The sequence below is a fragment of the Carcharhinus amblyrhynchos genome, chromosome 28 (genome assembly GCF_965287045.1).
Source record: "Carcharhinus amblyrhynchos chromosome 28, sCarAmb.v2.hapA, whole genome shotgun sequence".
Lineage (NCBI taxonomy): Eukaryota > Metazoa > Chordata > Chondrichthyes > Carcharhiniformes > Carcharhinidae > Carcharhinus > Carcharhinus amblyrhynchos.
Genome location: NC_137351.1, coordinates 16,480,539 through 16,506,455, shown reverse-complemented (window position 1 = coordinate 16,506,455; position 25,917 = coordinate 16,480,539). Strand labels below are relative to the sequence as shown.

The following is a 25,917-nucleotide window of genomic DNA, read 5'->3' as shown; positions in this document are numbered from 1 at the left end:
GGCTAAGAGGGGATCTTATTGAAACGTATAAGATGATTAGAGGTTTAGATAGGGTGGATAGTGATAGCCTTTTTCCTCGGATGGAGAAATCTAGCACAAGGGGGCATGGCTTTAAATTAAGGGGGGGTAGTTATAGGACGGATGTCAGGGGCAGGTTCTTTACCCAGAGGGTGGTGAGGGACTGGAATGCCCTGCCTGCTGCAGTTGTAAATGTGCCGAGTTTGGGGGCGTTTAAGAGATCTGTGGATAGGTTTATGGACGAAAAGGGATTGGTTTAAATTAGTGGATCAGTGTTTTTTTTAAAAACTGGTCGGCACAACATCGTGGGCCGAAGGGCCTGTTCTGCGCTGTAATGTTCTATGTTCTATGTTCTACTCAGGATTATGTACAGAGCTTGGCAGCATTCATGTTTTCACTCCCTCTTCTGGCTGAGACGATTCTGGGTTTAAACCTTACTTTACAATGAGCCCATTAATCCAGACTGACACTGGTGGAGGAAGTATAAACTGCATTCTCAGAGGTAGCTGAATGACAGGCTATAAAAATGTAGCAAGTTGATTTACTCTGCACATCCCAGCCTGCAACCTCACTGAGCTGTGGGGTAATGTGTAGTAATAATTACCACAGAACGGGAGAAAACTGGTATTCAAAACTCTTACACTCAAGATGTTCCTATCATTATTTCAATGCTTTTATTGAAAATTATTGTTCATGTTGTAAATGGAAGCAAGGAATAAACCTCTTCCAGTAAGAAATTGTACTCATTGAGGGTGTGGACAGGGTGGATGTGAAGAGCATGTTTCCTCTTGTGGGGGAATTTAGAACTCGGGGGTCACTGTGAAATAATAAGGGGTTGTTGTTTAAAAAAAAGTTGGACTTTAACCTGGTGTTGTGAGACTTCTTGCGTAGTTTGTTTAAGACGAAGAGATAAGGAGATATTGCTTTTCTCAGTGGGTGGCGAATCTCTGAACTTTCTTTCACAAAAGGCAGTGGAAACAGAAACTTCAAATATTTTTAAGGCCAAGTGAGAGAGATACTTGATTAACGGGGCGGGGGGGTGAAAGGTTATCGGGGGGGACAGTCAGCAGGAACATGGGGTTGAGGTTACAATCAGATCAACCATGATTGCACTAAATGCTGGGATAGGCTCCAGGGGCAGAATGGCCACCTCCTGACCCAAATGGACTGCTACCACGGATACCACGGAAGAGCAGCTATTTACAACTTGTTCATTTACAACATGAACAATAATTTTCAATAAAAGCACTAAGATAATGATAGGAACATCTTGAGTGTAAGAGTTTTGAATACCAGTTTTCTCCCGTTCTGTGGTAATTATTACTACACATTACCCCACAGCTCAGTGAGGTTGCAGGCTGGGATGTGCAGAGTAAAGCAACTTGCTACATTTTTATAGCCTGTCATTCAGCTGCCTCTGAGAATGCAGTTTATACTTCCTCCACCAGTGTCAGTCTGGATTAATGGGCTCATTGTAAAGTAAGGTTTAAAGTGGTGCAGTATGGGACATTCTTTTGCAACAAAATGAAGAAATTTTGCATGATCACATGTGAATCAGGAGGAACTTGTTTGCCTCCAGTCCCGCTGAGAGAGCTCTGCTCAAACCCAACACAATAACAGGACTTGCCCAGACACACCTTCAGCAAAGAGAAGCTGTGAGTTGTCAAAGCTGCTTGCAGCAAGAGGGAATCATATCCAAAACAGGCCGGAGAGAGGGAGAAGGACAGGGAGAGAGAGAGAGAAAGAGAAAAAGAGGGAGGGAGAGAGACAGGGAGGGAGAGACAAGGGAGAGAGAGAGACAGGGAGGGGGAGAGAGAGAGGGAGGGAGAGACAAGGGAGAGAGAGAGAGACAGGGAGGGGGAGAGAGAGAGGGAGGGAGAGACAGGGAGGGAGAGACAAGGGAGAGAGAGAGACAGGGAGGGGGAGAGAGAGAGACAGGGAGGGGGAGAGAGAGAGGGAGGGAGAGAAAGAGAGAGACAGAGGGAGAGAAAGAGAGAGACAGGGAGGGAGGGAGAGAGACAGGGAGGGAGAGAGAGAGAGACGGGGGGGAGAGAGAGACAGGGAGGGAGAAACAGAGGGAGAGAAAGAGAGACAGAGAGAAACAGAGAGACAGGGAGGGGGAGAGAGAAACAGGGAGGGAGAAACAGAGAGAGAGACAGAGAGAGAAACAGAGAGACAGGGAGGGGGAGAGACAAACAGGGAGGGGGAGAGAGAGAGAGACGGGGAGAGAGAGAGTGACAAGGAGAGAGAGAAATGGAGAGAGAGAGAGAGAAATGGAGAGAGAGAGAGAGAGAGACAGGGAGCGAGAGAGAGAGACAGGGAGAGAGAGAGAGAGAGACAGGGAGAGAGAGAGAGACTTGCCCAGATCAGCAACAATTTTATTAACATTAATAATCTCCTGCGTTGTTTTTATTTCTCATTTTTCTTGAACTCTCACCATCTGGGGAAGGATCAGTAAAAACATTTGAGATCTGATCAGATGCGGAAAGAGGGATTTTGGTTTGTCTCTTGTTACATCATCACAATTCACAGCTTTACTGTCAAAACTTTGGAATAGAAACAAAGCTCGCTAAAGAACCCAATCTAGTGACAGTTAACGAAGGCACTTTGAATCGGCCCGGACTCAGTATCACAGCCTGATCTGGCCGGTGTTGATGGAATTATAGATTCCTTCCTCCATTCGAATGTAACTTCTTTTCTGGTTATCAAAAAAGTAAAGTGGATCTTGCACAGTCGCTGGGTCAAACCCTTCCTTCATCAGTGTGGCTTTATAATATTTAAAGGTTCCGGTTGTCTCTATTATTGGCTGAAAGAAAAGATCAGTGATTACTGACACTCCCACTCACCTGCTTCTTTACAAATCTCTCTCCACATTTTGCTCCGGGGGGGTTGGAAAGGAATTTGCTTCCAATCTGAAAACAGAAGCGTGTGATGGAGTCCCGGATGGGATTTTCCCATCCTGCCCACCGTGGGAATCGTAGCGGGCGTGGGGCCGGACCTAGAAAACTCCATTGGCCTCTGGTTGGGTTTTCCAGCCTTGAGGAGAGTGCAGCTGGAAAATCCCACTCCTGTATTCACTCTTTGTGGAGGAGCAAGGAACGGGACTCAGGCAGACACTCCACTGGCATGACTGGCAACAGAGACGGGGGGGGACGGGGGGGGGGCACAAAGTAAACGGCCAGATTGAAGAATTGGGCAAGGAGATTCTGGATCTGAAGAATACATAATTCAGACCCAATATAGTTTGTATATAATGCACACACATATAATATACACCCTATATTAGATAGATCAAATATAAGATAGACCTTACATAATGTATATCTTATGTAATACACACTCTAGACCCAATATAATCTATTCAACATTTAGCCCCACAGAAAAGTCCAAAGTTTTGTGTGAAGTGTAAGGAAATTTGTACTCAATATGTAAGCATGTTAGTACTTAGAGAATTTGTACTGAATAATTGTACCTAAACTGGGTATGAAATATGGAATCACGGATAGTATTAGAGTGTCTTCCTTGAAGTAGAATTAGGATGGGTAATCAAGTATAGCTGATTTGTAACCTAATATAATCAAGTGTAGCAAATATGATCAGAGCAGGAGACCCAGAGAAGTAGTATAGCAGTTGCTTATTAGCAAACGCAAACAGCAGTCACTTGGGGAGACAATGGGTACTATACAGCTGTCCAGCTTAATATATGATCGTAACAAGCAGGAAAGAATAAAGTGAGCATGTTTTTCTTCACATTCGGCTTAAGTCAGCTAAACCACTATTGTTGTACAAGCAGAGTCGTAAAGATAAGGGCAAAGGATGTAACTACCATGGTTTCGAGAGGAAAAGAGACGTAACAATGGGTGACCAATCTCAAGCAAGGTAAATAAGGGGTCAGTACAGAAACAATGGTGGCTAAACGAGGTCGCATTGTAAAAGCGAGATAAGAATCTTGAGATATGGAGCTGAAATGTGCATAAAAAGACTGTAAGCCGAGGGCTCTGTGGAGTGTTCCGGACCTCCCGGCTTTATTCTCTTGTACTGGAAAATAAAGTCTACTGCTTGGAAGATTACAACTCAGACTCTCTGTTTTAATCGGGTTAAATAAGTTGTCGTCTTGGGGAACCACGACAAAATTGGCGCTGCGAGCAGGGTGTTGTGGGAAATCGCCCAGAAAATAGCATCTGGAAGGAGCAGCGGAGACGGTGGTCCGACTGGGGCTGGACATCCCAAAGCCGGCATTCTGACAGCAAGGTGAGCAGACTTATATTGCATGTAAATCCTTGTTGTCGGAAAAAGGGATCTCGAGGCCCGGCGCACCCGGCTCTCTGCTGGTCCTGGATCTCCCCAACCCAAAGAACATCCTGCATAGGTAAAACTAAATTGGGAAAAACATTTTGAGAGACTGAGTCTGATCTGAAGGGTAGAGTTTTGCATGCAAAGCGCGCTGCGAATACTGTGTTGTCTGTGAATGGGTAAAAAGTGCGACGCAAAAAGAACCGAACGCTAATCGATGCAACTAGGTTAAGTCAAGCGGTTTGGAGCGGGATTCCAGGTTACGACTTGCCCAAGGAGAGTAAGTGTAGGAAGGCCTGCCAGTCCGAACCTACCCAGGACCTCGGGGAAAAGACGTCAACCGAGAGGGAGAGAGGTCTGTGAGAGATTGCTCTCTTACCTAATACGGTAGTTAGAAGAGGGGAGAAGGCGAGCGATTGGAGTAAAGGGAGTGAAAGACAGATAGATTTGAGACAGCAGTGTGGAGAATAGAGATAAAAGGGAGACTCGGAACACAATTAGGGTGATAACTAACAACTTGGAGAAACTACGCTGACAAAACCACTTAGTGGCGAAGTCAGTACATTCAGTTAAAAGGGAAGGCCAGTCAGGGGACTGAAAGGGAAAAAGCAAAAACGGAAGCGACACTGGATTGGGAAAAGATCACACATATAACTAACTTAGAAGAGGTAAAAAGTGAGTGGCCATATGTAAATTGGGAAGGAATAGCAGGTAGGAATTGGATAGACAAAATAAAATTGGAAACCTTAGAAAAACTAGTAAAGGGATCTGATCGGTATAGGGTATTTATACATATAGATGAGCAGGTGAAAACCTACTATCCTCTAGCCCGGGAAAGAAAGATAGTGCCAGGACAGGGGGCTACGGGGAAGTGGATATCGGAACCCCGGTTAGACTTACAAATACTGGCAGGGGAATCACAGGGGAAAAGTGAACAGGGGACTGACCATGGAAAGGCAATACATCGGGTAATAATCACTGTGATACCAAACTCTGACAAATTAAGTGATAAAAATTGCGATACCAATCTGAAAAGACGAATAATGGCAAACAAAGCTAAAACACCAGTGGAGATGTTAGGGGATAAGTTCCCAGCCCTTAGAGGAGATATAGAACACATCTCTAAGAAGTGGGCTAAAAGAACAAGTAAGACAAATACACAGTGGCCGGAGGAAGGCACATGGTGCATAGAGAGGTGTGAGGATCAGAAGGGAATGATAAAGAACTATAAAATCAAGGATAGATCGAGCAAAAGAAGGGAGAAGCGAGAAAAAGAGTTAGAGATATTAGCGTTGTTCGAAGAAGAAGGGAGAGAGAGAAGAAGGGCATGGGGGAGGGGTAGGATGCTAATGCCAGTCCAGACTCAGGAGAAGAAGGAACTGGAGGACCCAAACGTAGCCCCACCCCCATACCTGGAAGGGTCAAATCCCGTAGGACTGTACCCAGTTATATCAGGCGCAATGAATTCTGAGGGAGATTTTGACGTGAAGCAAATGACAAAGGAACAGTGGGCACAGAAGGAGGAAGAAAGGAGACAAGGTATTGAGGAAGAGTCTAAGAGGATGGAAGAAAGCCTGGATGGGTTAATTCAAAGGAGGAGGCAGTTAGAGGCAGAAGTAAACGCGGTAGATCTTTTGGAATGGGCAAAAAAGGTAATAGAAGGAGAAGGAGACAAGAGGCACGGAAGAGAAGGGACTGGGGCCAGAAAAGAATGCGAGCAGAAAATGAGAGAGGATCTCCACGAATGTGAAAGTGAGATACCACAAGAAAAGATAGAAGGAAAGAGAGTCCGAGGGAGGAAAGAGGAAAAAGAGACAGAAAGCAGCACAGAGGAAAAATGCTGGGAAGTACAAAGAGGGGGTGACGGACGAAAGTTTGGGAGAGCCTGGACATGGAAGCACCCAGAGAGAGAAAGAATGGAAGAAGGGACAGAAGAAAGTAGTGAAGAGGAGGAGAGACAGTCAGTGTTAGGGGGACGAAGAAAATCAATGCGGAAAAGACACCAACCTGTAAAATATCCAGCAGTGGATCAAAGAGAGAAAGGGACGTTCCCGGTGATTCTGAAGGGTGGCAGACTGCAATATATCCCTTGGTCAGGTCAGGACTTGCCTAATTTAATTAACGAATTACCCAATATTTTGGACGGAGCCGGAAGGTGGATTGGACAGCTGGAGGCTGGAATGATGGGAAAGAGGATGGCGCTGGGTGACATCAAAGCTCTCCTGACAAAAGTGTTAGGAATGGACCAAATGGCTGAAGTAATGAGACGTGCTGGCATCCCGACCGCAGCCTATGACCCGGATGTGGATGGAACACTAATGGATCCATACCGCCACGACATTTGGCAAGCACTACGGGATATGTACCCCAATCGGATGGATATAAAAACTCTGAGAGGGGAACCGTTGGGTGAGGAAGAGAATGCGGCCGTGTACATAGAAAACCAATTAAGAAGGTGGAAAAGGGACACGGAGAGGGACATTCTAACAGATCCACTAACCAACTCCCTGTTCCGAGCCGCAATCCTAGAGGGCTTGCCAGCTTCAGCTAAGGCAAGACTGGAAGAAGTGGTGGGCCTGGATTCGAAAAACTACTGAGAGTTTGTGGATTATGTTGCCCACGCAGTGGAGAGACACCGCAGGGAGGAAAAAAATGCAGACAAACAGTTGAAGGAGATACAACGCAAACTCCTGCAAGCCCAGCTGGAAGAAATTAAAAGTAAGGAAAAGCTGAAAGTGAAAGAAGACCCCACACTCAAGAAAATAGCACCGATGGTGGTGAACCAAAAGACAGAGGAAATACCTGCACCGATGCTAGGGAGAAACGGAGATGGAGGCCAGCCCATCATAACCTACAACATTTCTGCCTTCCTGCTGTCCATGAACCCAGGAGGCTATGGCTTAAATTATCAAAACCCTTATGCTCCACAAAATCAGACTGACTGGAATAGAAATGGGAAAGGACAAGGAGGTGGTAGGCCACCCTATCAGAATCAGAGAGGACAGGGGCAGGGAAATCAGCAGCTTCTAAGGCAGGGACCGCCGCCTGGCCCTCCAGGCGTATGCTGGGGGTGCGGGGAAGCAGGACATATAAAAAGAAATTGCCCACAGAACTCTTACAGGCAGGGAGAAAACCAGCAGCAGATAGGCCAGCAAATGGCGCAAATGCCATTGAATAACACCCCTGTGCTGCAGGGACCTGTGAATTTTCAGAGCTCCCTATAGGGGGGCCCAGAGAACCCTGAAATGGTAGGACAGTACGTACAAATAACAGATACAGCAGATCAGGAACCCATAATTGGGGTTAGAGTAGGAGGGGTTGAGGTCCCCATGATGATAGACACCGGCGCCACGTGTACGTGCATACAAACAAAATATGCGAATCACCTACCATTATCAAACCAGTTTGTGAAAACTGTGGGGTTCTCGGGGAAAGTAACGTTAACTCAGATGACAACGCCGGTACCTGTCACCGTTGGAAGCAAAACTACTCATGTACCTATATTAGTGTGTGATAGAACGCCATTAAATTTATTAGGAAGAGATGCAATCCTAAGTTTAGGACTAAAATTAGAATGTACAGAACAAGGAATTGATTTGATGGGAGTGTATTTACTTGGAGTACCAGGAAAGGAAGGGGTTAATGTGTACTGGTTGGGAGACATAGAGGAGCAAGTTAAAAAACAGGTATGGGAAGTTTTGGGGAGAGCTGATAGATACTTGGGTTCCACAGGCCGAATGGCCAAGGACAGAACTACACAGCACAATGATATTTGATGAAGAACAGAAACCCGAGATACAGGAAAAGTGGGAAAAGGAGGCAGGACGAGAACAAGAGATAAGGTCGGAAAGTATTTTAGTTGGCCCAGAGGGAGCGGCCCTCATGGTTGTGAGGGATGAATGGGTTAACAAATGGTTCTCTGTGTCTGGGTCGGAACCACATGTTACATTAAAAGTGAATCCGGGACACAGATCAAAAGACCTAGGACCAATGGTACTGAGGGCATGGGAATTAGAATTTGTTCAGACAGACAACGTAGATGTTTGGATATCCACTAATGGACAAATGATAAAAATAATTTTGGATGATAAGATACTTGGGAAACCAAAGCAGGTAAAGATAGAGTTAGAAACCGGAGAGCAAGAACAGGAGTGGAGAGACGGTCTAGAAAGAGATTTGAATTCCATCCCACAGGAGCTATGGTCCAGACAGGACACGGATGTGGGAAGGGTCAAAAACGCTAATCCAGTGGAGGTTAGACTAAAGACCGGACGACAAGGACCTTACAGACCACAGTATCCGATTAAGGCAGAAGCCATTGAGGGAAATATCGGAAGGACAAAAAAGAATAGCTTTACAGCAGATAGAAGCGGTATTAAAGGTTTCAAAACCACAGACAGTAGGGCAGATGATGACATTTTTGGGAATGACGGGATTCAGTTCGGAATGGGTTGAAAGTTATGCAGAAAAAACACAGGCACTACGGAAAATAAAGAAAGAGGCGGGATGTGACGAATTAAAAGCCAAACTAAAATGGGACAAAGATGCTTCAGAAGCATTTGAGAATATAAAGAAAGAAATGGCACAGGCACCAGCATTGGCTTTACCAACCTATGACAAACCCTTTGACTTATTTGTGAGTAACAGAGAAGCAGGGTTTGCTACAGCAGTGTTAATGCAGGAGAATTGCAAGGGCAGACGAAGGCAGGCTGTAGCATATTACAGCACCAAGCTAGACGACGTAGCAATGGGGTATCCTCCTTGCTATCAAGGTCTGGCAGCAGCTTGGTGGGCATACGAAAAGGCAGCCACAGTCACAATGGGGTATGGAATTGGCTGGACAATATGTTAGGGAGATGGGGGGCCTGGTTTGCTAAAGCTGGAGTTGTGGCAGCCATGACAATAACCATCCTGGGATTAATATTTTGCTGTTTTTTACCTGTCTTGAGATCTCTCCTTGCCAGATTGGCAGTGCGACAAATGGTGACACAAGTGACAAGCAACCCACGTTTGGGAGGGACAACTAAGGAATGGGGAAACATTGAACTGCCCCCGCTGGATGAATTCACAATGACCCTGGTTGAAATTGAAACCTGTCAGTTTGCGAAATAGCTGCACTAGTGGAGGATCGGTCTACAACCTCACCGATGCCTACGGAGACCAAGAGACTTAGTCTGTACACAGGAATCAGTCTTTTTCCCTTCCCTAGACAAGGGTGGGAAGGTTTTTGGCTGATGACTGTTAGGGGCAGGCAATCTGGGGGAGCAACCTAAAAATCAGGACTTTTGCTAGACAAGCCATGATAAGACTAGAATGGGGACATTGATCCCTGACCAAAGTACTTGGCTCCCCCACGTTGCCTACAAGTGTGATTAAATATGTGCATGTGAACAGGGCCAAACAAGGGGGACTATCTGAGCTGGCCTTGGTAATTGGGATGAGACTAGGGGATAGTCTCAAAGGGGGGATATGTAAGGAAATTTGTACTCAATATGTAAGCATGTTAGTACTTAGAGAATTTGTACTGAATAATTGTACCTAAACTGGGTATGAAATATGGAATCACGGATAGTATTAGAGTGTCTTCCTTGAAGTAGAATTAGGATGGGTAATCAAGTATAGCTGATTTGTAACCTAATATAATCAAGTGTAGCAAATATGATCAGAGCAGGAGACCCAGAGAAGTAGTATAGCAGTTGCTTATTAGCAAACGCAAACAGCAGTCACTTGGGGAGACAATGGGTACTATACAGCTGTCCAGCTTAATATATGATCGTAACAAGCAGGAAAGAATAAAGTGAGCATGTTTTTCTTCACATTCGGCTTAAGTCAGCTAAACCACTATTGTTGTACAAGCAGAGTCGTAAAGATAAGGGCAAAGGATGTAACTACCATGGTTTCGAGAGGAAAAGAGACGTAACAATGGGTGACCAATCTCAAGCAAGGTAAATAAGGGGTCAGTACAGAAACAATGGTGGCTAAACGAGGTCGCATTGTAAAAGCGAGATAAGAATCTTGAGATATGGAGCTGAAATGTGCATAAAAAGACTGTAAGCCGAGGGCTCTGTGGAGTGTTCCGGACCTCCCGGCTTTATTCTCTTGTACTGGAAAATAAAGTCTACTGCTTGGAAGATTACAACTCAGACTCTCTGTTTTAATCGGGTTAAATAAGTTGTCGTCTTGGGGAACCACGACAGAAGTTATTCAGGACTCACCCGTTCTCTCACAAAGCGGGGTTGGGCATAACTTGGGAGGTGGGTTGTCACATGCTCATACAGCTGTGCTCCATCAAAGTCTCTTCCGCTCTGCAGCAGAATGGCAGCCATTCCAGTTCGACCTTCGTGCTCTAAAAGACAAAACGTCCCGTGTAAATGTCTGGAAATTAGAACTAAGCTGAATAAAAAGGATTGAAGAATTATTAAAAAAAAAACTTCTTTCAGCTGAGTGCAAACTGTCAGGGAAACAAGGGATGATAATTTAATTTCCATTGGTGCTATTACTCCCATATCTCTTATACTTTGGAAAATGGGCTAGAGGGGATGCAATTGCTTTAATTAGATTAATTAGACAGAGGCTGCAAAGATCTAAACATCAAATAGAGGTGGTTTGGTAGATTAAAGAAGAAAGTGGAAGTTGAATAAGCATTTACACAAGGCAACAAAAGGAGTCATTTTGAAGTGGGTTGTTTTACTTTAAAGGAGAACGTGTATAAATTTTAAAATGGTAAATAAGTGAGGCAAAAATACGGCAGGTTTACTTTATAAATGTAGGAGATAATGAAGTAAAGAAAGGATTTTGATTGATACTGGGGAAAGGGAACTTTGAATTGTACAAAACAAGGCAGCAAAGAGATCAACAGGAAGAAAAACACTGAAGAAAACACCATGTGAGGAGAAGGCCGCTCAAACCTCCCAGAAGACAGTAAGGAAAGGACAGACATGGAGAAGACATTGCTTTCAGCCTCAGAGGAAACTCCGAGAGTAACAGGGCATTGTGTGGTAACGTTCCTGGAATTCTATCAACTTATAAACCTATAAGGACTATTCCCTTCAGAAAAGGCAAGGTTAGCTCTGAACATAGTTTAAGCTAAGATCTTTTGGAACTGTTGTAAAGAATTGGCAACTGTGTGAAGCCATTCTTGTGTTTAAGTCTAATTTTTAATATTTTCTTTATTTTAATAAACATTTATTTTAAGCTAAAATCATCATAATTGGTTTGTGATGTCACTTCCTGACTTTCTCCTCAAAATGTACAAATTGCAAAAAGAAAATCATTTTGGCAGCTGATTTAAAGTTCCCTTTGGATTCATTCAGCTCAACATTCACCAGACAGTCCTAAAGATCATTTTACAATTAGGTGCTGGCAAGCGAGAATCATCTCTTAATTTATCACCGTATAATTGATCTAAATCTGTAACACTGACTGAACACAATGAGTAAAAGACAATTATCACTCAGTAGCATGCACTTAGAGAACTTTGCCCTAAGATACTCCACAGAGTAAGAAGAAAATGAACAGATTTGATTCAGACAGGAAATGGAAAGATTGATCCAATGGGTGGGTTTTCCAAGGTTCAGTAGAGATTGGGGAAGCCCTATTAGCGAAGGGAGCCCTCGACAATAGGGCCAAGATAAGAAAGTTCTTGCAGCAAAGATAGGATAATGGGGTGGGTGAGCATATAACAACAACTTGCATTTATAAAGCACCTTTTTCATAGCCCAATGTTCCAAGCAATTGCATAAATTGATTGCAAGCCCAAAGAGAAGACACTGGGATAGGTGATGAAAAGCTTGGTCACTGAGGTAGCACGCTCCAACTAGTGTTGTACTTCCTGGAATTCTTAAAATTATGGGATGATTTGATCAAAGTTTTCAAGATATTAAGAGAAATGCTACCAATTGTTAATTTTAAGGTAGAGATTGATTTCTGTTATCCTAAGGTACTAAACTACAGGACAAAGATGGAGTTCATGTCCATTGAGATCACACAGATGTGGTCAGAGGCTGGAGGTAAAGGGTAAAGGTCATGAAGAGTTTTTAAAACAAGGGTCAGAATTTGAGAATGAAGGCATTATTGAAGCTGGGGCAGCGAGGCTCCGTGAATCAGAGTGCTGAGAGGTCAAAGAGTTTTGTGTGAGTGGGGTTAGGGGCAGTAGCAGGTTCCAGGATGACACTGTGATGGCTGCTGGGAGGGAGAATTGTTGAATAGTCAACTTTGAATGCAGTAAAGACATTGGCTGAGGCGAGAGATAAAAATGGACATGAAAGCAAAATACTGCAGATGCTGGATATCTGAAATAAAAACAGAAAACGCTGGAGACAAGAGTTAATGTTTCAGGCCCAGAACTAAAGCAAGGCAGAAATGTGGTGGACTTCATACTGAAAAGTCGGGGGGGAGAAGCAGACAGACAGAACCAAAGGTCTGGGATAGACAAGCTCAGGCGGGGGGGGGCGGTCAGATTAAATGAGAAAGATGTGATGGAACACAGGGGAAAGGGAGTGATAATGCTCATTTTAAAAATGAAAACTTTGATACAGAGTAAGTGCCAAAGGTAAAATAAAGGTCAGCGCTGTCTGATGGTGATAGCACAAAGACAGGTGGAAGGGCAGGCTGTGATTCTGCAATGGAATATGGATAGATTCGGTGGAAACCTGGCAAATAGAGTTTAATGTGGGGAAGTGTCAGGTCATCACTTTGGTTGGAGGAATCAAAAGGCACATTATCTACATATTGAGACGCTGCAGGTCAATGAAATGCAAAGGGATCTGGCAGTTCTAGTGCATGAATCACAAAAAGCTAGCAAGAGATCCAACAAGTAATTAAGAAGGCAAACAGCATTTTAAATCTTTATTGCAAAAAGGGATGTTTTGTTGCCATTGTACAGGGTGTTGGTGAGCCTTTGCCTGGAATACTGCACACAGTTTTGGTCCCCTTACCTGAAAAAAGGAAATAGTAACATTGGAGGAAATCCAAAAGAGATCCAGCAGGCTAATGCCTGGGATGAGAGGGTTGCCCTATCTAGAGAGAGACTAAATAGTCTGGCTGTGTATGTCTTGGAGTTTAGAAAAGTGAGGGGTGACCTTATTCAAACATACAAGATCCTGAGGGGGCTCAAGAGGATAGATAGTGAGGTGTTTAATACTAGTGGGAGAGGCTTGAGCAAAGCAACATAGCTACAAGATAGAAGGCCAGTCAAGTTTAAAACTGAGGTGCACAGAAATTTCTTCTTGCAGAGGGTGATGAATCTCTGGGATTCTCTGCCCTAAACGGTGGTGGAGGCTGGATCATAGAAATATTTAAAGTGGAGGTGGATAAATATTTGATAGATCGAGGAATAGAGAGCTGTGGGGAAATGGCACAGAAAAGGAGTTGACGCCAGCATAGATCAGCCATGATCGTGCTGAATGGCAGGGTAGGCCGGATGGGCCAAATGGCCTACTCCTGCTTCTATCTCTTGTGTTCTTGTGAAAGCAGAAGAGCAGAAAGTGTCAACAGAAGAGAAAGGGTTAGTGTTAATGTGAAAGTAAAAGAAAGAGACAAATATACACACTGACATTCAAAAACATTCAAAATGGAGGACGGATTTCATGGTCTGAAGTTGTTGACCTTGATGTTGAGTCCAACAGGCTGACCAATCAGAAGATGAGGTTCTGCTCCAGCTTGGACTGGGCCTCACTAAAACATCACAGCAGCCAGACCAAGAACAGGAATGTGAGTGTGAGAGCGAGATGGGGAATCCATAACAAACAGCAGGAAGTTTGGGGTCTCACAGAAACAGGCAGAAAGAGATGGCTGTGCGGTGGAGAGGAAATGGGTCAGAAAGTCACTCAGATAGAATTCCAGTGACCTATTCCGTTCAGCCTGAAAGGAACAAGATAGAGGTTTGAAATCCTGCAGTGAATATTTCACCTCCTGACTCCCCAAAGCCTGTTCTCCCATAGGAGTGTGATGGAATACTCTCCACTTGCCTGGATGAGGTCAGCTCCAGTGGGCATGGAGGCGAGAAGTGGGCGAAGAGGGGAAAGGTTGTGGGGTGGAATCTGTGGTGTAGGAGTAGAGTTAGGCTTGAGGATGGAAGCTGGGAATGAAAGTAATAACTTCAGTATTTTTGATGCTCATCTACAAGGAACATAGGCTCAGACAGAACTAAATCTCATCCAAACAGAGACAGTGTGAGGAGAGGTGGTGAGGTAGAGCTGATGTTAGCCCACATGTGAAATTTAACACTATTGTCGGAACTCTACTAATTGGAGTGGGTGAAGGGTGGACAACGGAAATGTCCACTGACCTCGGATGGGAATTTCCGGTCTTGCTGGAGCTAGTCCGTAAAATCCTGCCCTTTGTCTTTGACAATGATGTGGCTGAGAGGCAATGAAAGGTAGAATAGGAGAGGGGAAGTGGGGCTGCAAGGATAGATCCTCAGGGGAGCCCAGAGATAAAGATGTGGGGACAGGAAAAGAAGCCATTGCCAGTGACTCTCTGGCTGTGATTGGAATGGACCATGGGGGGAGACTCCCACCCAGCTGGACAACACCAGCGAGGGGGGGATTCCCACCCAGCTGGACACGAATGATGGGGGGGGATTCCCACCCAGCTGGACAACACCAGCGAGGGGGGGGATTCCCACCCAGCTGGACAACACCAGTGAAGGGGGGATTCCCACCCAGCTGGACACGAATGATGGGGGGGATTCTCACCTAGCTGGACAATACCAGCGAGGCAGTTGGAGAAGAATGTGTCACCATTTCAAAGGCTGCAGTCAGGATAAGGAGGACAAAGAGGGAAGCTTTACAATGTCCCAGTCACACAGGATCTCATTGTGACCTTGATAAGGATAGTTTCCAAACTGTGGCAGGAATTACTGATTGGACAGGTTCAAACATTGAGTTCTAAGAAAGATGGAAATGGATTAGAAAGACAATGATATGTTCCAGAACTTTAGTGTGGAAAGGGAGGCTCGAGATGGGGTGTTGTTTTGTCAGGACAGAGGGGTGAAGGTTAGTTTATTTTGATGATTTGAGATGCACATTACACAGCAGGAATCTCACCTGGAACAGTCACTCCATAAACACAAACCTCCTGAACAAAATCCAACATCAGCAGAATGTCTGCTACCTCATTGGTGGACACATTCTCCCCTTTCCACCTAAAAGGGCAGATCAGTTATTTAAAACAGGTACATTTGATTTTAAACATTGATTCATGGACTCTCAGCTGGTCTTAATCTATTATGATGTGGAGATGCCGGCATTGGACTGGGGTAAACACAGTAAGAAGTCTCACAATGGCAGATTAAAGACCAACAGGTTTATTTGGTAGCAAAAGCCACTAGCTTTTGGAGTGCTGCTCCTTCGTCAGGTGAGTGGGAGTTCTGTTCACAAACAGGGCAAATAAAGACACAAACTCAATTTACAGAAAAAAAATGATTGGAATGTGAGTCTTTACAGCTAGTCAGGTCTTAAAGGTACAGACAATGTGAGTGGAGAGAGCATTAAACACAGGTTAAAGAGATGTATATTGTCTCCAGACAGGTCAGTTAGTGAGATTTTGCAAGTGCAGGCAAGTTGTGGGTTACAGATAGTGTGAAATAAACCCAAGATCCCTGTTGAGGTCGTCCTCATGTGTGGGGAACTTGGCTTTCAGTCTCTGCTCAGCGGCTCTGCACTGTCGTGTTGACCTGATACACTGTAGGAAAGGATGTCCCGAGTAATGGTACATTGGGGAGACCATGCAGACGCTATGACAATGGATGAATGAACACCACTCGACAATCACCAGGCAAGAGTGTTCTCTTCCTGCTGGGGAACACTTCAGCGGTCACGGGCATTCAGCCTTTGATCTTCGGGTAAGCGTTCTCCAAGGTGGCCTTCACGACACATGACAGTGTAGAGTCGCTGAGCAGAGACTGATAGCCAAGTTCTACACACATGAATTCGGTCTCAACCAGGATTTTGGGTTCATGTCACACTACTTGTAACTCCCGCGACTTGCCTGCACTTGCAAAATCTCACTAACTGTCCTGTCTGGAGACGATACACATCTCTTTAAGCTGAGCTTAACCTTCCCTCCACTCACATTGTCTGTACCTTCAAGACTTGATTACCTGTAAAGACTCACATTCCAACCATTATTTTGTAAATTGAGTTTGTGTCTTTATATACCCTGTTTGCGAACACAACTCCCACTCACCTGATGAAGGGGCAGCGCTCTGAAAGCCAGTGGCTTTTGCTACCAAATAAACCTGTTGGACTTTAACCTGTTGTGAAACTTCTTACTGTGTTTAATTCAATAAGCAGCACTGACTGGCTGTCTCTCAGTGCCCTACACAAGCAGTGAGATCTGCTGAATAATTCTCTTCAAAAAGCTTAGTGTCATTAGAGGATAATGAAGCAATCAGTTCCATTGTTACACAAATATCTGGTGTGTCAGGTGAAGCTCACAGCATAAAGACATTGCCAGCACAGTGACATTTCACAGTGAATCTGAATCAGTGCAACAAATGATAAACTGTTAGTTATTGGAGAGTAACTGCCCCCGGGGGGGGGGGGGGGGGGAATGCTTATTTACAAGGGGGAAACCGCAACATTCACAAAAAACAAATAAATATCTTTCCAGAGCCTCACTCTGGTGCGCCTGACTTTTTTTTCCCCCCCGAGAGTTCTGCTGCTTCTGTCCATTTTTCAGCAACATTTAGCCAGTGTTTTTCTCTTTAATCCTCCCACAGATTTCAAAGGTTTTACAAAGCAGCACATGTCCATGGGGTGTTCGGGATGAGTGTCGGGAGTTTGCATACCCAGATGGCCGTGACACCACGTGAATATTCCACAACTTCACCTTCCCAGAGGGAAATCGGACATGGTGGCAGTGTGGATGTGAGATAGCACTGACTGCCACACCAGCTCCCTGTCGATTGTGTGAAATAGTCCTATTCGTTTCTACACAGGTATTGGTAAAATCTGCAACAAATCTTCATAAACACAATGAATGGCTTTACCCTGACTATGGAAACTTCAATAATTAGATGAAGTTAATGTTATGCAGTAATGTGTGAATATTGTCTGTAACAAAGGGAAGTACAGCACAGGAACAGGCCCTTCAGCCCTCCAAGCCTGTGTCGATCATGATGCCCTAACTAAATAAAAAAAAATCTTCTGCCCTTACTCGGACCATATCCTTCCATTCCCTCCCTATCCATCTACACATCCAGATGCCTCTTAAATATTGCTAATGTGCCTGCTTTCACCACCTCTTCTGGCAGCCCGTTCCAGGCACCCACCGCTCTCCGTGTGAGAAACTTCCCCCCGCACACCTCCCTTAAACTGTTCCCCTCTCACCTTGAACCTGTGCCCAGTTGTAACTGACACTTCCACCTTGGGAAAAGGCCTCTGACTGTCCACCCTATCTGTGCCTTTATAATTTTGTAGACCTCTATCAGGTCTCCCCTCAGCCTCTGTCTTTGCAGTGAAAACAATCCTAGTTTATTCAGCCTCTCCTCATAGCCAACATAGAACATAAAAAAACTACAGCAAAACAGGCCCTTCGGCCCACAAGTTGTGCTGATCATATCCCTACCTACTAGGCCTACCTATAACCCTCAATCCCATTAAATCCCATGTACAACGCCCTCGAGACCAGGCAATATCCTGGTGAACCTTCTTTGCACTCTCTCCAAAGCTTCCACATCCTTTTGGTAGTGTGGTGACCAGAACTGCACGCAATACTCCAAATGTGGCCTAACCAAGGTTTTATGTAGCTAACGTGCAGCCACTTTCTTCCAGTAATACTGTCGGAGATTTGGGTTAAATACTGAATATAACTTTCAAAACAAACTTTCAAAAGAATTGTAACTCCATTGAGTAGAACATGAAGCGAAGTCACCCCTGGGGATTCTAAAACTTTGGGATTGGAAAGCAGAGGTAGCATTCCAGGACAAAGTGTATCTGACCTGAATGTGTCTCCAATTCTGTCTTGGAAGTAGATGAAATTGTCCTTGTCAAGCAGCATGAGATCCCCACTGTTGAAATAAAGATCTCCTTTGCTAAACACATCTCGCAAGTGTCTTTTTGCAGTTAGGGATTTGTTTCCTGCATATCCAACAAAAGGGATTTTGCTTGTGATTTTTGCAATGAGAAGCCCAGTCTCTCCTGTCAAGACATTAAACAGTGAGGAGATTGGATCCATTATTCATTTCCTCAGTAATTAACATTTATAACTTCAACTACAACTTCCCAGAGCAAAATTAAAAATCTCCAGCAAAGTGAAATAGTTACTTGCTGAGATTTTCAAAACTGAAAATTCTGTAAATGTAAAAGCAGGAAATTGTAAATATAAAGCACTGAAAAAGAGAAGAATAAATTCACATTTCCAGGGGAGTCAGCATCACCTGAACAGGGCAGAAATCTGTCCCCAAAAAGCTGCCTTTTGTCTTCCTGGATTTCCCAGTATTTTGTCTTTTATTTCTAATTACAAAGCTCCATTTGAGTGTTTATACATCAATTCAACTGGCAAAAGAAAGCATGAAATCTTTTATATGTTATTTTGAGAGATCTGATTTACAATCAGGATTATTGAATGATTAACAACGCAGTTTAATGCTGTCAACCTCTGATCTCGCACTGCCTTCTCATCAAGATAAGCGATAAGGTCAGATTTCATTTTGAAGTATTTATTCAAATGTCTGTCTACAATAAATGTTAACTCATCCAAGTTGTTGGAAATATTGGCTGTGCACTTTACAGTGTATCTGAGAGAGACTTCTTCTCACTCTCCTTTAGCTTTTCACCTTGTCTGCAGAGATGACTTTCTGTTCTAGTTTCTTCAGTTGTTTAAGTTCCAACTGACGCGATCTTACAGGAATAATTCTGTTACTTTTTGTTTGTTGCAAGTTGCTAGATATAGAAACAGAATTTTATAACTTCAAGATATTGGGCCAGATTTTCCAGCTCTTCTCACTGGTGGGATTTTCCAGTCTCGCCCACGCATACGCCTGTGGTGGGTTTCCCAATGGGTGGGTTCAATCCCGTTGACAGTGGTGGGACCAAAAGATTCCACCACCACTGTCAACGGGTTTGAATCCACCCATTGGCAGTGTGCCTCCTCCTCCAGCCACCGGGAAACACACCACGAGGAGGCCAGAGAATCCCATCCGTTCACCTCGGTGAAGAGGGAAGAAACTGTACCGAGACGTCTGACACTGTCGCTGGAAAATGTACAAACTGTTACCTTTCGCAACTTCAATGCAGTGACCGTTGGCGTCTCGTACAGGAGCTTCCTGATCAACATCATACTTAACCAAGTGAAATGGCATCATTTTCTGGAAAAGATGACACTGGTTGGTCATCTCAATAAACATCACATAAAAATAACAAATAAAGGCTGGAACAATTTCACCATGGAATTTAAATTCAATCAGTAAATTGGGAATATAAAGCCTATCTCAGTAACTATGTGCAAAGTAAGCGATTGTCACAAAAATCCAACTGGTTCACTAATGCCCTTTAGGGAAAGAAATAGAACCATAGAAAAGTTATAGCACAGAAGGAGGCCATTCGGCCCATCTTGCCAATACCAGCCCAAGGACACCCACGTGCCCTTCCTAATCCCACCTTTCTGTAGCTGGCCTCTAGCCCTGTACTTTACAGCACTTAAGGTGCGGATCCAGGTACTTTTTTTAAAAAGTTTAAGGATTCTGCCTCCACCACCAACTCAGGCTGCAAATTCCAGACACCCACCATCCTCTGTGTAAAAAAAGATTTTTCTCATGTCCTCTCTACATCTACTGCCATTTGTATTCAATCTCTGTCCCCCGGTTCTAAAATTTGCCACCAAGGGAAAGAGTTTTATCCTGTCCGCTCTACCTCTTCCTCTCATAATTTTTTACACCTCAATCAAGTCATCCCTCAGTCTTCTTTGTTTCAAGAAAAATAACCCCAATCTCTCCTCGTAGCTACATTTTTCTAGCCTTGGCAACATTCTTGTGAACCTCCTCTACTCTCTCTTCAGAGCAATTACATCCTTCCTGTAATGCAGTGACCAGAACTGCACACAGTACTCCAGTTGTGGCCTCACCAGTGTTTTATACAATTCCAACATCATATCCTCAATTTTATATTCTATACCTTTGCCAATGAAGGAGAGCATCCCATCTGCCTACTTTATAACCTTGTCTACTTGAACTGCTGCCTCTAGGAACATGTGTACCTGTACACCAAGATCTCTCACTTCACCTACCCCTCTTAGTATATTCCCATTTACTACTTGCTTAGTAAGTTTGCAGATGACATCAAGATTGGTGGCATAGTGGACAGTGAAGAAGGTTACTGAGGGGGATTGCAGTGGTATTTTGATCAGTTGGGACAGTGGGCTGACAAATGGCAGATGGAGTTTAATTTAGATAAATGCAAAGTGATGCATTTTGGTAGATCGAACTAGGGCAGGGCTTACTCAGTTAATGGCAGGGCACTGGGGAGAGTTACAGAACAAAGAGGGTACAGGTTCATAGCTCCTTGAAAGTGGAGTCACAGGTGGACAGAGTAGTGAAGAAGGCATTCGGCATGCTTGGTTTCATCGGTCAGAACGTTGAATACAGGAGTTGGGATGTCTTGTTGAAGTTGTACAAGACATTGGTAAGGCCACACTTGGAATACTGTGCACAGTTCAGGTCACCCTATTATAGAGAGGATACTCTTAAAATAGAGAGTGCAGAAGAGATTTACTAGGATGCTACCGGGACTTGATTGTTTGAGTTATAAGGAGAGGCTAGATGGGACTTTTTCCTCTGGAGCATAGGAGGCTGAGGGGTGATCTTATAGAGGTCTATAAAATAATGAGGGGCATAGATCAGCTAGATAGTCAACATCTTTTCCCAAAGATAGGGGAGTCTAAAACTAGAGGGCATAGGTTTAAGGTGAGAGGAGAGAGATACAAAAGGGTCCAGAGGGGTAATTTTTTTCACACAGACGGTGGTGTGTGCTGAAACAAGCAGCCAGAGATAATAGTAGAGGCAGGTACAATTTTGTCTTTTAAAAGCGTTTGGACAGTTACATAGGTAAGATGGTATAGAGGGATATGGGCCGAATGTGGGCAATTGAGACTAGCTTAGTGGTTAAAAAAAAAGGTGGCATGGACAAGTTGGGCTGAAGGGCCTGTTTCAAGCTTAAACCTCTACTTATCTGCTGTCCTTTACCCTGTCTGGCCTACATGTGACTCCAGACCCAAAGCAATGTGAATGACTCTTCACTGGCCCCTGAAATGGCTGAGTAAGACACGCAGTTCAAGGGCAATTAGGGACGGACAATAAACGCTGGCCCAGCCAGCGACGCCCATGTCCCATGAAAGAATAAGAAAGATAAGTTCTGAAAAATCAGGAACTACCAAAACGAAAGGTTGGCAATGACCGACAGTCAAAGGGTGGGATTTTCCTGGAGTTGGGGCAACCCTGGATACCTTCGAAATGGCAGGAGGAGGCTCGGAGATCAAGGGTCCTCTCCTACTTTAGCCGATGAAAAAGAGAACCGGTTTGACCCACACAAACAGAAAACCCAATCTCAGAAGGTGCAGGTCAACTTAGTGTCAAAAACTTCCACCCTATGATTAATGAAAATAAAACAGGTTGAAGTTGTCTAGAATTTATGAAGAAATCTTCCAACTCAAGCAGCAGGCCTGGATAACGAAACCCCAGCCCGAGGTATTTGCCTGAAATAAGGGTGCTTTCCTGAAAATAGTGGCACAATAGAGGCAGTCTCTGTGTCAGTGTCCGTCAGGGTGTTTAGTGTGGAAACTGGTTCAGTGGAGAGTGAATTAAGCAGGGGTGGAGTTGAGGGCGGTGGGGAGGGGGTGGGTTTCCAGAAAGCGGGGCTGCAGGTCAGATTCCTTCCACTCTAATAATCTCCAGAAACAGTTAATGAAGTTACAGTGAAGATTAGCGTGGATAGAGGATTGGTTGTCAAATAGGAGGCAGAGAGTGGGGGTCAATGGGTGCTATTTGGATTGGCGGTTGGTGACTAGTGGGGTGCCCCAGGGGTCGGTGCTGGGGCCTCAGCTATTTACCATTTATATAGATGATCTGGAGGAGGGAACCGAGTGCAGGGTGTCGAAATTTGCTGATGACACCAAGATTGGGGGAACGGCAAATTGTGCGGAGGGTGTGGAGAGTCTGCAGAAGGATCTAGATAGGCTGGGCGAATGGGCCAGAAAATGGCAAATGGAATTTAATGTTGGTAAGTGTGAGGTTGTCCACTTTGGTAGGAATAATGGTAGGAAGGACTATTACTTACGAGGCGAAAAACTGCAGCAGGCGACGGTGCAGAGGGACCTCGGGGTCCTTGTGCATGAGTCGCAAAAACCCAGCTTGCAGGTGCAGCAGGTGGTCAGGAAGGCGAATGGGATGCTGGCCTTCATAGCGAGGGGGATTGAATATAAAAGTAGGGAGGTCTTGCTGCAGCTGTATAGGGCATTGGTGAGGCCGCAACTGGAGTACTGTGTGCAGTTTTGGGCGCCGCACCTGCGCAAGGATATTTTGGCCCTGGAGGGAGTGCAGAGGAGATTTACTAGGCTGATACCGGAGTTGAGGGGATTGAGCTATGAGGAGAGGCTGAATAAACTAGGCTTGTACTCATTAGAGTTTAGAAGAATGAGGGGAGATCTCATTGAGACGTATAAGATGATGAATGGGATGGATAGGATAGAGGTGGAGAGACTCTTCCCGCTCAAAAAAGACAGTAGGACTAGGGGGCACAGCCTCAAGATAAAGGGGAGGCGGTTTAGAACGGAGTTGAGGAGGAACTTCTTCACTCAAAGGGTGGTGAATCTCTGGAATTCTCTGCCCGTTGAAGTGGTGGAGGCTGCCTCGCTAAATATTTTTAAGAAGCGGGTTGATGGGTTTTTGATAAGAGAGGGGATTAAGGGTTATGGGGAGAGGGCCGGAAAGTGGAACTGAGCCACGACAGATCAGCCATGATCTTATTGAATGGCGGGGCAGGCTCGAAGGGCTGGATGGCCTACTCCTGCTCCTATTTCTTATGTTCTTATGATGCCCGAGCTTCCAGGAATTTCACTGTTCAGAAACTCGGCTCCTGAAAACTGATTAGTAGTTCCAACGTTTCAGCAGCAGAGTAAACAGGCCAGGACGCCAACACACGCTGACCTTTATCCTACCCACAGAAGCAGCGACAGAAACTTTCCACCAGATCCCGCAGTTCTCCAGCTGAGTATCCGGCGTGTGGAAGAACGGAAAGAGCAAATAAATCAGTTTATTATCTGAAGAAAGATTTTAGTGAAACGTAAAAAAATGTTTGTAGTTTCGACCTCCTTAATGAATTCTACTTAAAAAGCAGCCGGAATTGAAAGTACTTGACGATTCTGCAATGTCCGGTGAGACACTGCAAAGCAAGAAACACAAGAAGTCCCCAAAGACAAGGATTTGATTTCTTTAGATAATAACGGGCAAAGTTCAACACATGAAATAACTGGGAGAGGGGAGGCGAGGGGGAGGAGGGGGGAGGCGAGGGGGAGGAGGGGGGAGGAGGGGGAGAAGGGAGGGGGAGGAGGGGAGAAGCGGGGTGGAGGAGGGGGAGGGGAGGAACGGAGGAGGGGTGGGGGAGGGGGAGGGGAGAGAGGGAGGGGAGGGGGAGGGGAGAGAGGGAGGGGAGGGGGAGGGGAGAGAGGGAGGGATGGGAGGGAGAGGGGATGGGGAGGAAGTGGGGGAGGGGGAGGAAAGGGGCTGGGGGAGGGGGAGGAGAGGGAGAAGAGAAGGAGGGGGTGGGGATGGGAGAGGAGATGGGGAGGGGAAGGGGAGGGGAGGGATGGGGGAAGGGGAGGGGAGTGGTTCAATAATCTCAGACAGCCCTTTCCATAAAATTAGTCCTGTTTACAACAAAGGTCAGTGCCTCAGATTTGTAGAAAATCAGTGAATAATTCACTAGAACTTTTCATTAAATAAACATCAAAGAACAAAGAAAATTACAGCAAAGGAACAGGCCCTTTGGCCCTCCAAGCCTGCACTGACAATGCTGCCCGACTGAACTAAAACCCCCTACCCTTCCAGGGACCATATCCCTCTATTCCCATCCTATTCAAGTATTTGTCAAGACACCCCATAAAAGTGACTATCGCTTCCACTACCTCTCCCAGCAGCGAGTTCCAGGCAACCAACACCCTCTGAAAAAAACTTGCCTTGTACGTCTCCTTTAAACCTTGGCCCTCATACCTTAAACCTGTGCCCCTAGTAATTGTCTTCCACTTTTGGGAAAAAGCTTCTGATTATCAGCTCTGTCCATGCCCCTCATAATCTTATAGACTTCTATCAGGTCACCCCTCAGCCTTCATTGCTGCAGCCAGAACAGACCAAGTTTTTCCAATCTCTCCTCATAGCTAACGCCCTCCATACCAGACAACATCCCAGTAACTATTTTCTGTACCCTCTCCAAAGCCTCCACATCCTTCTGGTAATGTGGCAACCAGAATTGAACACTATATTCCAAGTGCGGCCTAACTCTATAAAGCTACAACATGACTTGCCAGTTTTAAATTCAATACCTCAGCCGATGAAGGCAAGCATGTCGTATACCTTCTTGACTACCTTCTCCATCTGCGTTGCCACTTTCAATGACCTGTGTGCCTGTATACTCAGATCCCTTTGCCAATCAATATTCTTAAGGGTTCTGCCATCTATTGTGTATTTCCTATCTGTATTAGACCTTCCAAAATGCATTACCTCACATTTGTCCGGATTAAACTCCATCTGTCATTTCTCCGCCCTAGTCTCCAACCGATCTACATTCTGCTGTATCCTCTGATGGTCCTCATTGCTATCCGTAAATCCACCAACCTTTGTGTCATCCGCAAACTTTCTAATCAAACCAGTTACACTTTCCTCCAAATCATTTATATATATTACAAACAGCAAATCAGTTCCTCAGCACTGATCCCTGAGGAACGCCACTTGTCACAGCCCTCCATTCAGAAACGCACCCTTCCACTGCTACCTTCTGTCTTCTTTGACTGAGCCTGTTTTGTATCCACTTTGCCAGCTCACCTCTGATCCCATGCAACTTCACCTTCTGCACCAGTCTGTCATGAGGGATCTTGTCAAAGGCCTTACTGAAGTCCATGTAGACACCATCCACTGCCCTATCTTCATCAATCCCTCAAAAAACTCGATCAAGTTAGTGAGGCACAACCTCCCCTTCACAAAACCATGTTGCCTCTCACTAATACGTCCAATTATTTCCAAGTGGAGTAAATCCTGTCGCGAAGAATCCTTTCCAATAATTTCCCTACATTGATGTAAGGCTCACCAGCCTATAATGACCTGGATTATTCTTGCTACCCTTCTTAAATAAAGGAACAACATTGGCTAATCTCCAATCCTTTGGGACCTCCCCTGTAGCCAATGAGAATATAAAGATTTTTCTCAAGGCCCCAGCAATTTCCTCCCTTGCCTCTCAGTATTCTGGGGTATATCCCATTAGGCCCTGGGGACTTGTCTACCTTACCAATGCCTCCTCCTTTTTGACCTCAACATGACTCAAACTATCTTCACACCCTTTCGCAGACTCATCATCATCCAAGTCCTTCTCTTTGGTGAATACTGGCACAAAGTACTCA

At 44.9% G+C, this 25,917-nt stretch overlaps 1 protein-coding gene across 1 annotated transcript in view; it reads right to left on the bottom strand.

Moving 5' to 3' along the window:
- Window positions 1-2,360: 2,360 nt before the first annotated feature.
- LOC145359432 (long-chain fatty acid transport protein 2-like) overlaps window positions 2,361-25,917 on the bottom strand; it is a 45,405-nt gene continuing 21,848 nt past the window's right edge. Inside the window, exons 5-9 of the mRNA XM_080213980.1 lie at window positions 19,534-19,624; window positions 18,257-18,455; window positions 15,360-15,457; window positions 10,527-10,657; window positions 2,361-2,824 (exon numbers count right to left, since the gene is read on the bottom strand). Of these exons, the coding sequence (XP_080070106.1) occupies window positions 2,648-2,824; window positions 10,527-10,657; window positions 15,360-15,457; window positions 18,257-18,455; window positions 19,534-19,624 (696 nt within the window). The 3' untranslated portion in view covers window positions 2,361-2,647. The remainder of the gene's footprint in view (window positions 2,825-10,526; window positions 10,658-15,359; window positions 15,458-18,256; window positions 18,456-19,533; window positions 19,625-25,917) is intronic.